A 16,803-nucleotide genomic window follows, 5' to 3' on the forward strand; every position below is an offset into this window, starting at 1 on the left:
AGCACACGCTGCCCCCAGCCCCGAGCACACGCTGTCCCCAGCCCCGAGCACACGCTGCCCCAGCCCCGAGCACACGCTGCCCCCAGCCCTCCCTGAGCACACGCTGCCCCAGCCCTCCCGAGCACACGCTGCCCCCGGCCTCTGCCCCGAGCACACGCTGCCCCCACCCCAAGCACACGCTGCCCCCAGCCCCACCCCGAGCACACGCTGCCCCGGCCCCATCCCGAGCACACGCTGCCCCAGCCCCAGCCCCGAGCACACGCTGCCCCTGGCCCCCGCCCCGAGCACACGCTGCCCCCAGCCCCACCCCGAGCACACGCTGCCCCTGGCCCCGCCCCGAGCACACGCTGCCCCCAGCCCCAGCCTAGCACACGCTGCCCCCAGCCCCGAGCACACGCTGCCCCCGGCCCCAGCCCCGAGCACACGCTGCCCCCCCCGGCCTCCGCCCCGAGCACACGCTGCCCCCAGCCCCGAGCACACGCTGCCCCCGGCCTCCGCCCGAGCACACGCTGCCCCCAGCCCCAGCCCCGAACACACGCTGCCCCTGGCCCCGCCCCGAGCACACGCTGCCCCAGCCCCGAGCACACGCTGCCCCGGCCCCAGCCCCGAGCACACACTGCCCCAGCCCTCCCCGAGCACACGCTGCCCCGGCCTCCGCCCGAGCACACGCTGCCCCGCCCCGAGCACACGCTGCCCCAGCCCTGAGCACACGCTGCCCCCGGCCTCCGCCCGAGCACACGCTGCCCCCAGCCCCGAGCACACGCTGCCCCTGGCCCCAGCCCCGAGCACACGCTGCCCCCAGCCCTGAGCACACGCTGCCCCTGGCCCCCGCCCGAGCACACGCTGCCCCCAGCCCTGAGCACACGCTGCCCCCGGCCTCCGCCCGAGCACACGCTGCCCCAGCCCGAGCACACGCTGTCCCCAGCCCCGAGCACATGCTGCCCCCGGCCTCCGCCCCGAGCACACGCTGCCCCCGCCCCGAGCACACGCTGCCCCCAGCCCCAGCCCCTAGCACACGCTGCCCCCAGCCCCCAGCACACGCTGCCCCCGGCCCCAGCCCCGAGCACACGCTGCCCCCGGCCCCGAGCACACGCTGCCCCCAGCCCCGAGCACACGCTGCCCCCCGCCCCGAGCACACGCTGCCCCCAGCCCGAGCACACGCTGCCCCCAGCCTGGAGCACACGCTGCCCCGGCCCCAGCCCCGAGCACACGCTGCCCCGGCCCCGAGCACACGCTGCCCCCAGCCCGGAGCACACGCTGCCCCCAGCCCCGAGCACACGCTGCCCCCAGCCCGAGCACACGCTGCCCCGGCCCCAGCCCCGAGCACACGCTGCCCCCAGCCCCGAGCACACGGTGCCCCTGGCCCCCTCCCCGAGCACACGCTGCCCCTAGATTCCCAAGCCATGACACTCTGCTTCCTCCAAGAGCCCCAGCCCCCGATGCGCTGCTGCCTGAGCCCTCCCAGCTCCAGATACTCTGACTCCCCATCCCCCCAAGCCCAACCCCGGGCATGCTGCTGCCCACCCCCGTCCCCCTGGACACTCAGCTTTGGTTCCCTCCCTTGCTCCCTACAGGCCCCTGACCCCCACTATGACTCCTCCTCTCCCCCTGCACCCAGCCGCCCTTCTGCCGCCCTGCTCTAGCTCCTGCCTCTCTCTAAGGGCCTGGCTAGAGCCCTGGCAGGTCCTTGGGGGCTGTGCTCCCCGCCCGCCAGCCCCAGGCTGCATACCCTGCTCGCAGTACGTCCCCGAGAAGCCGGCCGGGCACAGGCACTGGTTTGCCTTGCACTTCCCACCGTTCAGGCAGGGGTTCCTGAGCAGGCACTGATCCTCAGAGAGCTCGCAGCGCTCGCCTGTGGGGAGACAGCCGGGGGTTGTGGGCACAGCCTCCCACAAGGGGGCACGCACACACATGTGAGCACAAACACATGTACACGCATGCACACGCGCCCTGCCCCATGTCACGGATCCCCAGGGAGAAGGGACCCCAGCTATGGAGGACCCACCCTGGGCACATCCCTGAGTGGCACCCTATGAGTGGGGATGCCCAGCTCAGGGCCCCTCCTCGCTCTAGTGGTGGGGCTGCAATCTGCTGCGAGAACGACCCTGGGCCCTTGGCAGCACAGGTGGCAGTGCCCTGGTGCACAGAGATGTTGCTAGCCCTGCCCATGCTCCAAGCGCGGGGACGAAGCGTGCCCACCTCGGAAGCCATCCTGGCACAGGCACTGGAACTCGTACTCGCCGGTGGGCATGCAGGTGGCTCCGTGCAGGCAGGGCCTGCGGTCGCAGGGTGAGCTGTCGTAGCACTGGGTGACGCCCTGGCTCTCCAGGAAGCTGTAGGAGATGTCCACCTTCTTCCCATTGATCGACATCTGGGGGAGGGAAAAGCCTCAGTGCCTCTCTGGGTTTAGCCAGGGGCTCTGAGGCCTGCACTGCCCCAAACTGGGCAGGCTGAGCTGGCACAGAAGGGCACTTTCAGAGCTGGGTAGAGAACACAGGATATGTGATCCAGGCTGCCCAGGAGCCACTCAGAGCATGACCTGGCCCAAGGCTGCCCCAAGCTGAGCCCCAGCCCCCATGCTGCTAAATAGGAAGGGGTTCACCTGCCCCCTATGGGGCTCTCGGGGTTGGTGTATGTAAACCACATCCAGAGTTAATGGCACCACTAGGAATAGAACCCAGGAGTCCTGGTTCCCAGCCCGCCATCTCCTCTGACTCCACTCCTTACAGGGCTCAGGAGTGACTCCAGAAGGGTGCGACTCACCTCCCCAATGCAGCCACGGAAGCTGGAGCTGATGCTGGCGGCTGCAGGCACAGTGACGGATTTGTCCACCCCACCCAGGTACATGGGCGTGCGGAGGTTGAGCCCCTGGCTTTTCCCCGGGGAGGACCTCTTCACCGGCTTGCTGCTGTCCACCTGCAGGGTGCCATCCTTGTTGATCCGTTCTGCCGAGACTTTGTGCCACTGGCCCAGGGCGAGTGGCTCTGTGCTCCGGAGCACAGCCATGCCTGCGGGAGAGAGTGGTGAGACGGGCGCCGAGCTCAAGGCACGCCCCAGGGGTCTCTCCTTCGCCTGGAGTGGCTGGGTAGCCGCAATCTCCCCTGCCAGGGCATGCCAGGGCCTCTCAGGATGGCGGGTGCTTTCAAAGCCCTATGCCCTGCCAAGGGGCATCGCAGGGGCCACGCACAGGAGCCAGTGACAAGGCAGATGGCTGCGAGGTCCTGGACCCCGGGCTACAAAGGTGTGTGTGCTGGGAGGAAAGGGAGCCAGTGCGGTGTGGGCATCGGGGGGCTGAGGGAATCAGCCACAGCCCAAATGCAGCCCAGGGCAGCAACAACTGACCAGCCTTCCCGGGGATGAACTGCGCGTGGTGGGGCAGCGTCCCTCACCCAGCGGGCACCCCCCAGAACAGCACCCCCCGCAGCTGGCACCAGCAGCCTCCATGCAGATAGCCACAGCAGAGAGGCCACAGAATCTGGATCCTCCCGGTCAAGAGCTGGCCTGGCCTGCAGCCAGGGGGAGGTGGGGGGAGCGCCAGTGGGTGGGCTGTGGGACAGATGCCAACACCCAGCCCTGCCATGGCCCCAGCAGGCAGCTTCGCTCGGGGGCAGGCACTAGTGCCAGCTGCACCCTAATGCCCAGCGCCCTTACCTGAGCCCAGCTCGTAGCGGAACTCCACGTGCCCGCTGGCCATGGCCAGGGAGACGAAATCCTCCACGGGGGCGCCTGTGCCCCCGCTGAACAGGATGAGGCCGTTGGGGGAGAGCGGCTTGAACTCCGCGTCGAGGCGCAGCTCATAGTGGATGTTGGTGAGGGGCGGGTAGGAGATGAACGAGTCGCTGCCATTGAAGGAAGGGGTGGTCGCCATGACGCCTGTGGAGTGGGGGGTTACTGAGGATCGCCACTGGCCCCGCCCGCCCTTTGACCGGCAGGGTCCTTCCGACTGGGGCCGGACTGTCCCAGCCAGACCCCCCCGCCCCACTCACCTTCCATGCACGTCTCCCCAGACTTGCCCAGGTGGCAGCGGCAGCGGTAGCCCTGCCCGTCTGCACGGTTAATGCAGGTGGCATCCGGTCCGCAGGCCTCTGGGGGAGACAGGTCCAACAGGGCTCAGCGCCCGGGCAGCACCAGGGCTCTGGCTGCAGCGGGGGTGCCCTTGCTCCGCGTAGGTGGGGGGGACAGGGAGCAGCCCATGCGGCGCAGTCAGGCTGTTCCCAGCGCGGCCCCCATGGCTCCTAGCGCAGTTACCGGGGCAGGCCCGGCTCACGTGGATGGGGCAGCGGGACGTGTGTCACACCCTGGCCCCTGGCAAAGCTCCTGCTGGGCCAGTGATGGTGACAGCATCCCCTTGCTGCGCTGCCGTGGGCAGTGCTGGAGCTATGGGGCAGTGGTGCCGGGGGGGCAGTGCTGTAGTTATGGGGCAGCGGTGCCGGGGGGCAGTGCTGGAGCTATGGGGCAGTGCTGCTGGGCGGCAGTGCTGTAGTTATGGGGCAGCGGTGCCGGGGGGCAGTGCTGGAGCTATGGAGCAGTGGTGCTGGGGGGGCAGTGCTGTAGTTATGGGGCAGCGGTGCCGGGGGGCAGTGCTGGAGCTATGGGGCAGTGGTGCTGGGCGGCAGTGCTGTAGTTATGGGGCAGCGGTGCCGGGGGGCAGTGCTGGAGCTATGGGGCAGTTCTGCTGGGCGGCAGTGCTGTAGTTATGGGGCAGCGGTGCCGGGGGGCAGTGCTGGAGCTATGGGGCAGTGGTGCTGGGGGGCAGTGCTGGAGCTATGGGGCAGTGGTGCCATGGGGCAATGCTGGAGCTATGGGGAAGCAGTGCTGGGGGCAGTGCCGGAGCTCGGGGGCAGCGGTGCTGGGGGGCAGTGCTACAGTTATGGGGCAGCTGTGCAATGGGGTAGTTCTGGAGCTATGGGGCAGTGGTGTAATGGGGCATTGCTGGAGCTATGGGGCAGCAGTGCAGGGGGGGGCAGTGCTGTAGTTATGGGGCAGCGGTGCCGGGGGGCAGTGCCAGAGCTATAGGGCAGCGGTGCAGGGGGGGCAGTGCTGTAGTTATGGGGCAGCAGTGCCAGGGGGCAGTGCTGTAGTTATGGGGCAGCGGTGCTGGGGGGCAGTGCTGGAGCTATGGGGCAGGGGTGCGGGGGGGCAGTGCTGGAGGTATGGGGCAGTGGTGCTGGGGCAGTGCTGGAGCTATGGGGCAGTGGTGCTGGGGGCAGTGCTGAGCTATGGGGCAGCGGTGCCGGGGGCAGTGCTGTAGCTATGGGGCAGTGGTGCTGGGGGCAGTGCTGTAGTTATGGGGCAGCGGTGCCGGGGGGCAGTGCTGGAGCTATGGGGCAGTGGTGCTGGGGGGCAGTGCTGGAGCTATGGGGCAGTGGTGCCATGGGGCAGTGCTGGAGCTATGGGGCAGCAGTGCTGGGGGGCAGTGCCGGAGCTCGGGGGCAGCGGTGCTGGGGGGCAGTGCTACAGTTATGGGGCAGCAGTGCAATGGGGTAGTTCTGGAGCTATGGGGCAGTGGTGCAATGGGGCAGTGCTGGAGCTATGGGGCAGCGGTGCAGGGGGGGCAGTGCTGTAGTTATGGGGCAGCGGTGCCGGGGGGCAGTGCCAGAGCTATGGGGCAGCGGTGCAGGGGGGGCAGTGCTGTAGTTATGGGGCAGCAGTGCCAGGGGGCAGTGCTGTAATTATGGGGCAGAGGTTCCGAGGGACAGTGCTGGGGCTATGGGGCAGCGGTGCAATGGGGCAGTGCTGGGGCTATGGGGCAGCAGTGCCTGGGGGGCAGTGCTGGGGCTATGGGGCAGCGGTGCCGGGGGGCAGTGCTGGAGCTATGGGGCAGCAGTGCAATGGGGCAGTGCTGTAGTTGTGGGGCAGCAGTGCCAGGGGGCAGTGCTGTAATTATGGGGCAGAGGTGCCGAGGGACAGTGCTGGAGCTATGGGGCAGCAGTGCCTGTGGGGCAGTGCTGGGGCTATGGGGCAGCGGTGCAATGGGGCAGTGCTGGGGCTATGGGGCAGCGGTGCCGGGGGGCAGTGCTGGATCTATGGGGCAGTGCTGGATCTATGGGGCAGTGGTGCCAGGGGGCAGTGCCAGAGCTATGGGGCAGCGGTGCAATGGGGGGCAGTGCTGGGGCTATGGACAGTGCTGGATCTATGGGGCAGTGGTGCCAGGGGGCAGTACCTGGGTGGCAATGCAGCGCCTGCGAATGTTCACAGTTGCTCCCCGTGAATTCCTGTGGACAGTGGCACACGTAGCTGCTGCTCTCCGAGTCCCTGCAGACACCTCCATTCTGGGGAGGAGCAATCAGAGGGTTAGAAGCCCTGCCCCCAGCTGCTGCTGACATCCCATGACACAAGGAGCGCCCTGGGGCCAGCAACAGCACATGCCACGGGGGAAAGCAGAGCCCCCCAGGGCCAAAGCACCTCCGTTATCCCGGTGCAACCCCAGGGAAGCAGGGGCCCAGCATGTGTCTGAACCGCGCATAAGCTCTGCCCCAAGGGGCCAGGGTGAGGGAGCGAGTTACCTGACATGGCCGGTCCCGGCACGTGGGGCAGTTGGAAATACCATGAGCTTTCAAGTCCAGATCCTTAAAGATCACCTCCTCGCCCTGGACCAGCAGCTGGCGCACACAGCCTGGGGGGACCAAGAGAGCAGGGGCATCAGAACAGGCCGGGCAATGGGGCGGGGCGGAGCGGAGCGCCTGGGGAGCCAGGAAGGAACCCTGCTGGGCAAGGGGCTCAGAATCCCTCCATCACCATCTCAGGGCGGCTTCTCCACCCACACGCAGGGCTCCCAGCCCGGGCGCCCCGGGGCGGGTGTCAGGCTCGTGGGGAGCGGGAGCCAGGCCACCTGCACTCGGTGTTCTCCACCCACACGCAGGGCTCCCAGCCCGGGCGCCCCGGGGCAGGTGTCTGAGGCTCGTGGGGAGCGGGAGCCAGGCCGCCTGCACTCGGTGTTCTCCACCCACACGCAGGGCGCCCCGGGGCGCGTGTCTGAGGCTCGTGGGGAGCGGGAGCCAGGCCGCCTGCACTCACCCACAAAGCCGCTGCTGAGGCCGGATTTGGCGACGGCGATGTAGTCGGGATAGCCGCCGAGGTACAGCTCCTCGTTCAGATCCAGCCCTTGGAATTTACCCTGGGGGGCACAGAATGATGGGCACAGCAGCTCAGGGCTACCCTCTGTGCCCTCCTCAGTTCCTAGGAGAGCCCCATGGATTGTGGAGGCACAGCCCCTGCCAACCAGCCTCCCCATGTCTTCCCCCGCTAAGCTGCCCCAGGCATAGTGCCACTCCAGGGGGCCAGCGCCAGCATGGCACAGCCGGGGCCATAGCCCTGTTGGCAATACTGCCAGGCTGCAGCAGTCCACCTTGTTGGCCCCACACCATGCGGCCTCCTGAGCCTTCTCTTACCTGGGATGTGCCGTTGACAGGAGGGTGGCTGTCCAGCACCAGGGAGCCCTGGGTGAGGTTCCGGTATAGCCGGACCGTGTGAAACTCCCCAAGTCGGATTGGCACCGGGTGCCGAATCGTGGCCATGCCTGAGCCGGCGTCAAACCTGCAACATCAAACATGTTGGAGACAGGGAAGGGAGCAGAGCTGCCTCCCACCCTCCCCGGCCCCTGGCACTTCTCAGTGCTCTGCTGCAGCCTGGAGCCTGCCTTCCACACACACAGCCCCTGGGCCGCCCATTTCCTGAGCCATGAGAGGCACTTCATGTGGCTCCACATCGCCAGTGTCTGCCACACTGCAGGTCCTGGGGTGGGAGGCACCACTGGGGCAGCTGGGATTTCAGAGCCACCGAGTGGATCTGGGCGGCCAGTTCACAAGCATCTGAATGAGAATTAGGCACCGACTCCATTCGACAGCTCTGCCTATTGGGGCCCCGTTCGCTCTGCAGCCTGGCTTCAGGAAGGGCTCGGAGCTGGTCGGGTTGCTGCAGGCTATGGCTGCTCCCGGCAGCAGGGCCTGGCTCTGGGGAGGGGCTGGCATCGCCAGGTCTCACCTGAATTCCGGGCGGCCTCCCACCAGACCAAAGGACACGAAGTCAGCGCCAGTGCTCTTCTTCTGCCCATTGTACAGCAGCATCCCTGCCAAAAGCACAGAGGGGCTGAGCTGGGCGGGACGTGAGTGCCACACCCAAGCCAACGAACACCAGGAGCGGGGAGGGTCCAGATCACAGCCAGAAGCCCCACTGCTCAGCCCCCATCCCCAGCTCACCACAAGCTACAGGACGCTCAGGCCCCGACCACAGCACTGAGCAGGCTGGAGAGGGGGCAACACCACACACAGCTGAGCAGAGGGGAGCTGGCCTCACGCCCCTGAGTGGGACTGGAGACTGCTGGGCATTGTGTGTGCCCCTGGCAGCCCACCGCAGGGCATCCCCTATACATCAGCACAGCCGGGGCCCTAGTGAGCCCCTGGGACCCACCACGCTGCTATGCTGGGTGAAGGAGGCCCCTGCCCTCTGCTCGTGGCTCAGCTGATGGTGACGTGCCTGGTGGGGCACTGGGGGGCCAAAGTCTGGAGGGAGCCTGAGCCTGCAAGCCAGGAGAGGGGATGATGCTGTGGAGCCCTGGTGCTTCGTGGGCCCATGGGCTCAGTCCATGTGGGCCGCACTGGGAGGGCAGGGGCAGGTGCTGGACTCTAGCTCCCTCTAGTGGCAGGGCCTTTATTCTGCAATCTTGGAGGCCGGTGGAGGAGAGGGGGAGGCAGGGAAAGGGGGCAAGTCCCTGGGTTTTCAGGCCCAGCCCATGAGCAAGGGGAAGTCCAGACTCAGGGCAGCCTGGGGCCCCACCACCATCAGTTACACCCATCCCCCGCAGCCAGGGCCCTTTGGAGCCACACCCACCCGGCAGCGTTGGTGGGGATGGAGCCAGCAACACAGGGCTCTGCCCCGTACGCCAATGGCCTTCATTCGCTGGCAGCACTAGTGGGCTTTTATCCAGTAACTGGGCCGGCCCCGAGGGGAGACCTGGCAATCCGTGGAAACAGCCTCAGCCCATCAGTTCTGCCGACTCCGGGGCGGGCATGGAGCTGGCAGCACGGATTAGCACAGTAACTCAATGCCAGGAGGAGTCGCTTGGGTGCCTAGGGTTGTGGGGTGATGTCACTTCCTGGAGAGTGAGGTCTCTGGGACAGGCAGGAAGATGCGCTGGAGGTTAAGTGGCAGCTGTGGCTAGTAGGAGTTAGACACACGGGGGAGCCTGGCTGACTCCCAGCCTGCCCGTCACTCAGTTAGTCTGTGCGGGGTTTGCAGGTTTAAGGCACCCTTGGGGTGCATGGGTCCCGTGCCCAGAGGGCCGGCGCTCCTGGCCCCGGGCTGTAGGGGGTTAAGAGCTAAGCCCACGAGGCATCAGGCAGCCGAGTGCAGACTTACCTGAGTAGAGAATGAGAGCTAGAGGGGGAGAGGAGAGATGGAAAAGGAGACACATGAGGCAAGAGAGGGACAAGGTGGAGCGAGAAGGGAGGAGGAGGAGAACAGGTAAGTGAAATGAGCCCGGCTCACTCAGACTGCCTGGGAGAGAAGAGGCAGGAGCAGGCGAAAGAAGAAAGTGACCCGTGTGCTGCAGGGGCCATTGGGCTACAATCGAAGGCAGGGGTTTGCCGATGCAGTTAGCAGTGGAGAAGCCCCTCACCTCCCCACTACCCCCACCAGCCCTGTCCTGGCTCAGGGCCCCACCCCCTGCCCCTGCGGGAAGATGGCGTCCCTGGGTGGGCAGGCGTGGCTGCTTCTCAGATGGACTTGGCTCACCATCAGCAGTGTCTGGCCGGAAGCTGATCTGGATTTCAAACTTCTTGTAGGCGTCCTTGATGGTGGGCAAGGCAAGGAAGGTCTGAGGATTCTGGGTAAAATATGGCACCACCCGCTCTGGAATGGTGGAAGGAGGGAGAGTGGGTCAGTGTGTGACGGAACAGACCCACGTGCAGGGCTGTTATGAAGAGGAGGCAGGGCCCCAGCAGTGCAGACTGACCCTGGGCCTCGGGCCACTCTAGACACGAGAGTTAGATCTATAGGCAGGGAGCTCCCGGCTCCCGGCTCCCTGCCAGCGCTCAGGACTGAGATCCTCTCCTGCCAGACCTGAGGGACCTGCGGCTATCACCGGCTTCATGGGAAGAGCTGGGCCACACGGCACCCAGCTGTTGTGGGTGTGCATGGGAGGGGGGATGAGCAGCCATGCCGCTGCCACCCCCACTCTGACGGATCATGGGGGCAGAGATGGAGAGATGCCAGAGAGCCTGTTCCCCCTGCCATTGAGAGCTGAGCCCCCAGCTTGAGAAACCCGGACCCCCGAGGAGCAGCTGGACAGGACAATGCAGCCTGGCTGGAGGCCAGGGGTTAAGCAGCGCTCAGGTTCAGTGACCACGGCCCGGCGGGGCTCGGGACGCCATGGGGAAAGTGAGTGCCTCAGCCTGCTCAGCAGTGCCCCCGCTGGCTGCACACATGGGCCCCAGGTAGATCTTCCCAGGGCTGCACATCTAGGGCTCAGCGTGGTGCCTCCATCCGATGGGAAGTTCAGTCCCCCGTCGCTCTTGGGTCAGGGTGGGGACTGTGCTGTGCATGCCGCAGCAGGATGGGGAGGTTACTAAGGTGCCAACCAGTTCTGAAGGAGATCCCGTCACCTTGCCCTCAGCTGGAAGGACACCCTCTGTAACATGGCGCCTCCGGGGCGGAGAGGAAGGACAACGGCGGTAATGTGAAGACACCAATGGGGGACACGAGGGACATGTCCCTCCCAGCTGCACGGGTCACATCCTGCAGGCGCCAGTGCAGCATGAATGCTCACCTCGGACTTTGAGCATGGAGAAGGCCGTCACCTTCCCTTGCCTGTTGGATGCCGTGCAGACGTAGATCCCAGCATCTTCTGGCTTCACAGATGGAATGGTCAAGACGTTGTTCTCCAGACAAATGTCTTTTGGGAGGTCTCCTTCCAGCTGCAACCAGATGTCAGACCAGGGCATCAGCCACCATCACCCACCCTACCATCACCTATCCACCCATCTGTCCCCCATCCACAGACCCATCCACCCCCCACCCATCCACTCATCCATCCCCCAAGCATCCAACATCCACCCCCCACCTATCCACTCCCCCACCTATCCACCCATCTGTCCCCATCCACTGACCCATCCACCCCCATCCGCCCATCATCCACCCCCCAACCCATCCACTCATCCATCCCCAATCATCCAACATCCACCCCCCACCTATCCACCCATCTGTCTCCATCCATCTGTCCCCCATCCACTGACCCACCCATCCGCCCATCATCCACTCCCCCACCTAACCACCCATCGGTACCCCATCCATCCATCCCCTATCTGCCCATCCTCCACACACCCACCTATCCACTCATCCATCCCCCATCCGCCCAACATCCACCCCCCCACCCATCCACTCATCCATCCCCCAAGCATCCAACATCCACTCCCCACCTATCCACTCCCACCTATCCACCCATCTGTCCCCATCCATCTGTCCCCCATCCACTGACCCATCCATCTCCCATCCGCCCATCATCCACCCCCCCACCTAACCACCCATCTGTACCCCATCCATCCGTCCCTCATCCATTGACCCACCCATCCGCCCATCATCCCCACCTATCCACCCATCGGTACCCCATCCATCCGTCCCCTATCTGCCCATCCTCCACACCCCACCTATCCACTCATCTATCCCCATCCGCCCATCATCTACCCCCACCCATCCACTCATCCATCCCCATGTGTCCAACATTCACCCCCATCCACTCCCCCACCTAGCCACCCATCTGTCCCCCACCCATTCCCCATCTGCCCATCATCCACCCTACTCACCAATCCATCCATCCGCCATCCACCCCAACCTATCCACCCATCTACCCCATCCACTGATCCATCTGTCCATCATCCACCCCCCGACCTATCCACCCATCTGTCTGCCATGCACTGAGCCACCCATCCCCCATCAGCCCATCATCCACCCCCCCACCAATCACCCGTCTGTCCCCCATCCATCCAACATCGCCGCCCGCACTTATCCACCCATCCGTCCCCCATCCACTGACCCATCTGTCCATCATCCACACCCCCCACCTATCTACCCATGCATCCCCCATCCACTGACCCGTCTACCTATCCTCCACCCCTCAAACTATCCACCCATCTGTCCCTCATCTACCTGTCCCCCATCCACTGACCCATCTGTCCATCATCCACACCCCCAACCTATCTACCCATGCATCCCCCATCCACTGACCCGTCTACCTATCCTCCACCCTTCAATCTATCCACCCATCTGTCCCTCATCTACTGACCCACCTATCCACCCATCCATCTGTCCCTCATCCATGCCCCCAGCTCTCCAGTCCCACCCATCCTCCCCCCATCCACCCATTATTAACCCCCCCACCTATCTACCCGTCCATCCACCATCTATCCATCCCTCATCCACCCACCACCTATCCACCCATCCATCCCCCATGCACCTATCTGTCCACCATCTGCCCACTCATCCATCCATTCACTCATCTGTCTGTCCATCTGTCATCTACCCTTCCACTCATTACCTACTGTTCACCCACCTCTCCATCTGTGCATCCACACATCTGTAACGTTATTGATATAATCTGGGACCATACAGAACATGGTTGCAACCAAGGTCCTGTAGTGGCACCAAATCTTTTGTAAAGGGGGTCATATAAGGTGTCTAAGACCAGGTTATGGGTTGCTGGTTATGATTATGCTGTCTATATGTATGTATCGTTTTGTAGTTGAAGTTATAAGTATTGGCTCTATACTGTCTGTATTTCAAATTTGTGCTGTGCTTCCCAGAAACATCCCAGACAAGTTGGTGTTAGCTCTGCCTAGCCTGCTTGATGGCCCATTAAGGACCATCAGCTACACAATTGACCCATGGAGAGAAGGCAGATACGCCTTGTAACTCAGCAAAGTATGCAGGGTCTTGCCCATGTGACTCCAGACTCCATTTTGCTGTAATTTTCCACAGTAAGAACAAAAAGGTTCTTACACCTGGAAAAACCTATAAAAGGCTGATGCCTCATCTCCATCTGGTCTTCAATACTGCTTCTTACCTCTGGAGGGACTTTGCTACAAACTGAAGCTCTGAACAAAGGACTGAATGACCCATCCCAGCGGGGGATGTACTCCAGAGACTTGATTTGAACCTGCAGTTTACTCCATCACTGCTACAAGCCTGAACTAAGAACTTTGCCATTACTGGATTTAATTGATTCCATTTAACCAATTCTAGCTCTGCTCTCTATCTTTTTCCTTTTATGAATAAACCTTTAGATTTTAGATTCTAAAGGATTGGCAACAGCGTGATTTGTGGGTAAGATCTGATTTGTATATTGACCTGGGTCTGGGGCTTGATTCTTTGGGATCGAGAGAACCGTTTTCTTTTACTGGGGTGTTGGTTTTCATAACCATTCATCCCCAGGACGAGTGCACTGGTGGTGATACTGGGAGACTGGAGTGTCTAAGGAAATTGCTTGTGTGACTTGTGGTTAGCCAGTGGGGTGAAACCGAAGTCCTTTTTGTCTGGCTGGTTTGGTTTGCCTTAGAGGTGGAAAAACCCCAGCCTTGGGCTGTGACTGCCCTGTTTGAGCAATTGGTCCTGAATTGGCACCTCAGTTGGGTCCCACCAGAACCGCATCGTCACAACATCTGATCTGAGAGAGGCAGAGAGGTATGTTGATGAGGCTTTCCGGGACACTGTAGAATTGTCCCACCTCCTATCAGACAGCTCCTGTGCTGTTGAGGAGGAAGAAGGGCCCAGGGAAGTAGAGCAGTCAATGGGAGCAGAGGGAAACTTTCCCGTAGTTGGGACCCTCCTTCCAGATGGTGCTGGGGTTGCCTCTCGCACTGAGGTTGCCTCTCCGGGGGAGGGAACTCCAGTTTCTAGGAAAAGGCAGGTGTTAGTAATGGGAGATTCGATTATTAGAAATGTAGATAGCTGGGTCTGTGATGACCGGGAGAACCGTATGGTGACTTGCCTGCCTGGTGCGAAGGTTGCGGATCTCTCGAGGCATCTAGATAGACTTATGTGTAGTGCTGGGGAGGAGCCGGTGGTCGTGGTACATGTAGGTACCAATGACATAGGGAAGGGGAGGAGAGATGTCCTGGAAGCCAAATTTAGGCTGCTAGGGAAGAGACTGAAATCCAGGACCTCTATGGTGGCATTTTCAGAAATGCTCCCAGTTCCACGCGCAGGGCCAGGTAGGCAGGCAGAGCTTCAGAGTCTCAATGCGTGGATGAGACGATGGTGTAGAGAGGAGGGGTTCACATTCATTAGGAACTGGGAAACTTCTGGGATGGGAGTAGCCTATACAGGAGATATGGGCTCCACCTAAACCAAAGTGTAACCAGACTGCTGGCAATAAATATTAAAAAGGTTGTAGAGCTGTTTTTAAACTAGGATATGGGTGAAAGCCGACTGCTGCAGAGGAGAGTGTGGATCGGACACAGACTTCTCTTGGGGAGAGTCTGATGATAGAGAATCTCCAGGTTATAGTCAGGAGCAGAGGAATGAGAAGTATAATGTAAGGGCCGGATCAGATGATAAACAGTCACATAAAAAAGAATCTGGCACATCAGAAAAAGGCAGGCTAATAAACAGGGACAAGTTTTTAAAGTGCTTGTACACAAATGCTAGAAGTCTAAATAATAAGATGGGTGAACTAGAGTGCCTTGTGATAAAGGAGGATATAGATATAATAGGCATCACAGAAACCTGGTGGACTGAGAGCAATCAATGGGACACAATCATTCCGGGGTACAAAATATATCAGAAGGACAGAACAGGCTGTGCAGGGGGAGGAGTGGCACTATATGTTAAAGAAAGTGTAGATTCAAATGAAGTAAAAATCTTAAGCGAATCCACAGGTTCCATAGAGTCTCTATGGATAGAAATTTCATGCTCTAGTAAAAATATAACATTAGGGATCTATTATCGACCACCTGACCAGGACAGTAATAGTGATGATGAAATGCTAAGGGAAATTAGAGAGGCTATCAAAATTAAGAACCCAATAATAGTGGGGGATTTCAATTATCCCCATATTGACTGGGAACATTTCACTTCAGGACGAAATGCAGAGATAAAATTTCTCGATACTTTAAATGACTGCTTCATGGAGCAGCTGGTACTGGAACCCACAACGGGAGCGGCAACTCTAGATTTAATCCTGAGTGGAGCACAGGAGCTGGTCCAAGAGGTAACTATAGCAGGACCGCTTGGAAATAGTGACCATAATACAATAGCATTCAACATCCCTGTGGTGGGAAGAACATCTCAACTGCCCAACACTGTGGCCTTTAATTTCAAAAGGGGGAACTATACAAAAATGAGGGGGTTAGTTAGACAAAAGTTAAAAGGTACAGTGACTAAAGTGAAATCCCTGCAAGTTGCATGGGCTCTTTTTAAAGACACCATAATAGAGGCCCAAATTCAATGTATACCCCAAATTAAGAAAAACAGTAAAAGAACTAAAAAAGAGCCACCGTGGCTTAACAACCATGTAAAAGAAGCAGTGAGAGATAAAAAGACTTCATTTAAAAAGTGGAAGACAAATCCCAGTGAGGCAAATAGAAAGGAGCACAAACACTGCCAACTTAAGTGCAAGAGTGTAATAAGAAAAGCCAAAGAGGAGTTTGAAGAACGGTTAGCCAAAAACTCCAAAGGTAATAACAAAATGTTTTTTAAGTACATCAGAAGCAGGAAGCCTGCTAAACAACCAGTGGGGCCCCTTGACGATGAAAATACAAAAGGAGCGCTTAAAGATGATAAAGTCATTGCAGAGAAACTAAATGGATTCTTTGCTTCAGTCTTCACGGCTGAGGATGTTAGGGAGATTCCCAAACCTGAGCTGGCTTTTGTAGGTGACAAATCTGAGGAACTGTCACAGATTGACGTGTCACTAGAGGAGGTTTTGGAATTAATTGATAAACTCAACATTAACAAGTCACCGGGACCAGATGGCATTCACCCAAGAGTTCTGAAAGAACTCAAATGTGAAGTTGCGGAACTATTAACCAAGGTTTGTAACCTGTCCTTTAAATCGGCTTCGGTACCCAATGACTGGAAGTTAGCTAATGTAATGCCAATATTTAAAAAGGGCTCTAGGGGTGATCCCGGCAATTATAGACCGGTAAGTCTAACGTCGGTACCGGGCAAATTAGTTGAAACAATAGTAAAGAATAAAATTGTCAGACACATAGAAAAACATAAACTCTTGAGCAATAGTCAACATGGTTTCTGTAAAGGGAAATCGTGTCTTACTAATCTATTAGAGTTCTTTGAAGGGGTCAACAAACATGTGGACAAGGGGGATCCGTGGACATAGTGTACTTAGAGTTCCAGACAGCCTTTGACTAGGTACCTCACCAAAGGCTCTTACGTAAATTAAGCTGTCATGGGATAAAAGGAAAGGTCCTTTCATGGATTGAGAACTGGTTAAAGGACAGGGAACAAAGGGTAGGAATTAATGGTAAATTCTCAGAATGGAGAGGGGTAACTAGTGGTGTTCCCAAGGGTCAGTCCTAGGACCAATCCTATTCAATTTATTCATAAATGATCTGGAGAAAGGGGTAAACAGTGAGGTGGCAAAGTTTGCAGATGATACTAAACTACTCAAGATAGTTAAGACCAAAGCAGATTGTGAAGAACTTCAAAAAGATCTCACAAAACTAAGTGATTGGGCAACAAAATGGCAAATGAAATTTAATGTGGATAAATGTAAAGTAATGCACATTGGAAAAAATAACCCCAACTATACATACAACATGATGGGGGCTAATTTAGCTACAACGAGTCAGGAAA

At 59.9% G+C, this 16,803-nt stretch overlaps 1 protein-coding gene across 6 annotated transcripts in view; it reads right to left on the bottom strand.

The window, feature by feature from the left end:
* HSPG2 (heparan sulfate proteoglycan 2) overlaps window positions 1-16,803 on the bottom strand; it is a 164,102-nt gene that overhangs the window by 16,565 nt on the left and 130,734 nt on the right. For all 6 annotated transcript variants that reach the window (XM_039508939.1, XM_039508941.1, XM_039508937.1 and 3 more), the window contains 12 exons: window positions 10,766-10,913; window positions 9,733-9,849; window positions 7,984-8,068; window positions 7,392-7,536; window positions 7,018-7,117; window positions 6,507-6,616; window positions 6,164-6,272; window positions 3,987-4,085; window positions 3,652-3,873; window positions 2,764-3,008; window positions 2,200-2,371; window positions 1,730-1,852 (listed from right to left, as the gene is read on the bottom strand). In XM_039508939.1, coding sequence (XP_039364873.1) covers window positions 1,730-1,852; window positions 2,200-2,371; window positions 2,764-3,008; window positions 3,652-3,873; window positions 3,987-4,085; window positions 6,164-6,272; window positions 6,507-6,616; window positions 7,018-7,117; window positions 7,392-7,536; window positions 7,984-8,068; window positions 9,733-9,849; window positions 10,766-10,913 — 1,675 coding nt within the window. The remainder of the gene's footprint in view (window positions 1-1,729; window positions 1,853-2,199; window positions 2,372-2,763; window positions 3,009-3,651; window positions 3,874-3,986; window positions 4,086-6,163; window positions 6,273-6,506; window positions 6,617-7,017; window positions 7,118-7,391; window positions 7,537-7,983; window positions 8,069-9,732; window positions 9,850-10,765; window positions 10,914-16,803) is intronic.

The sequence above is a fragment of the Mauremys reevesii genome, linkage group 21 (assembly GCF_016161935.1).
Source record: "Mauremys reevesii isolate NIE-2019 linkage group 21, ASM1616193v1, whole genome shotgun sequence".
Classification (NCBI taxonomy): Eukaryota; Metazoa; Chordata; order Testudines; family Geoemydidae; genus Mauremys; species Mauremys reevesii.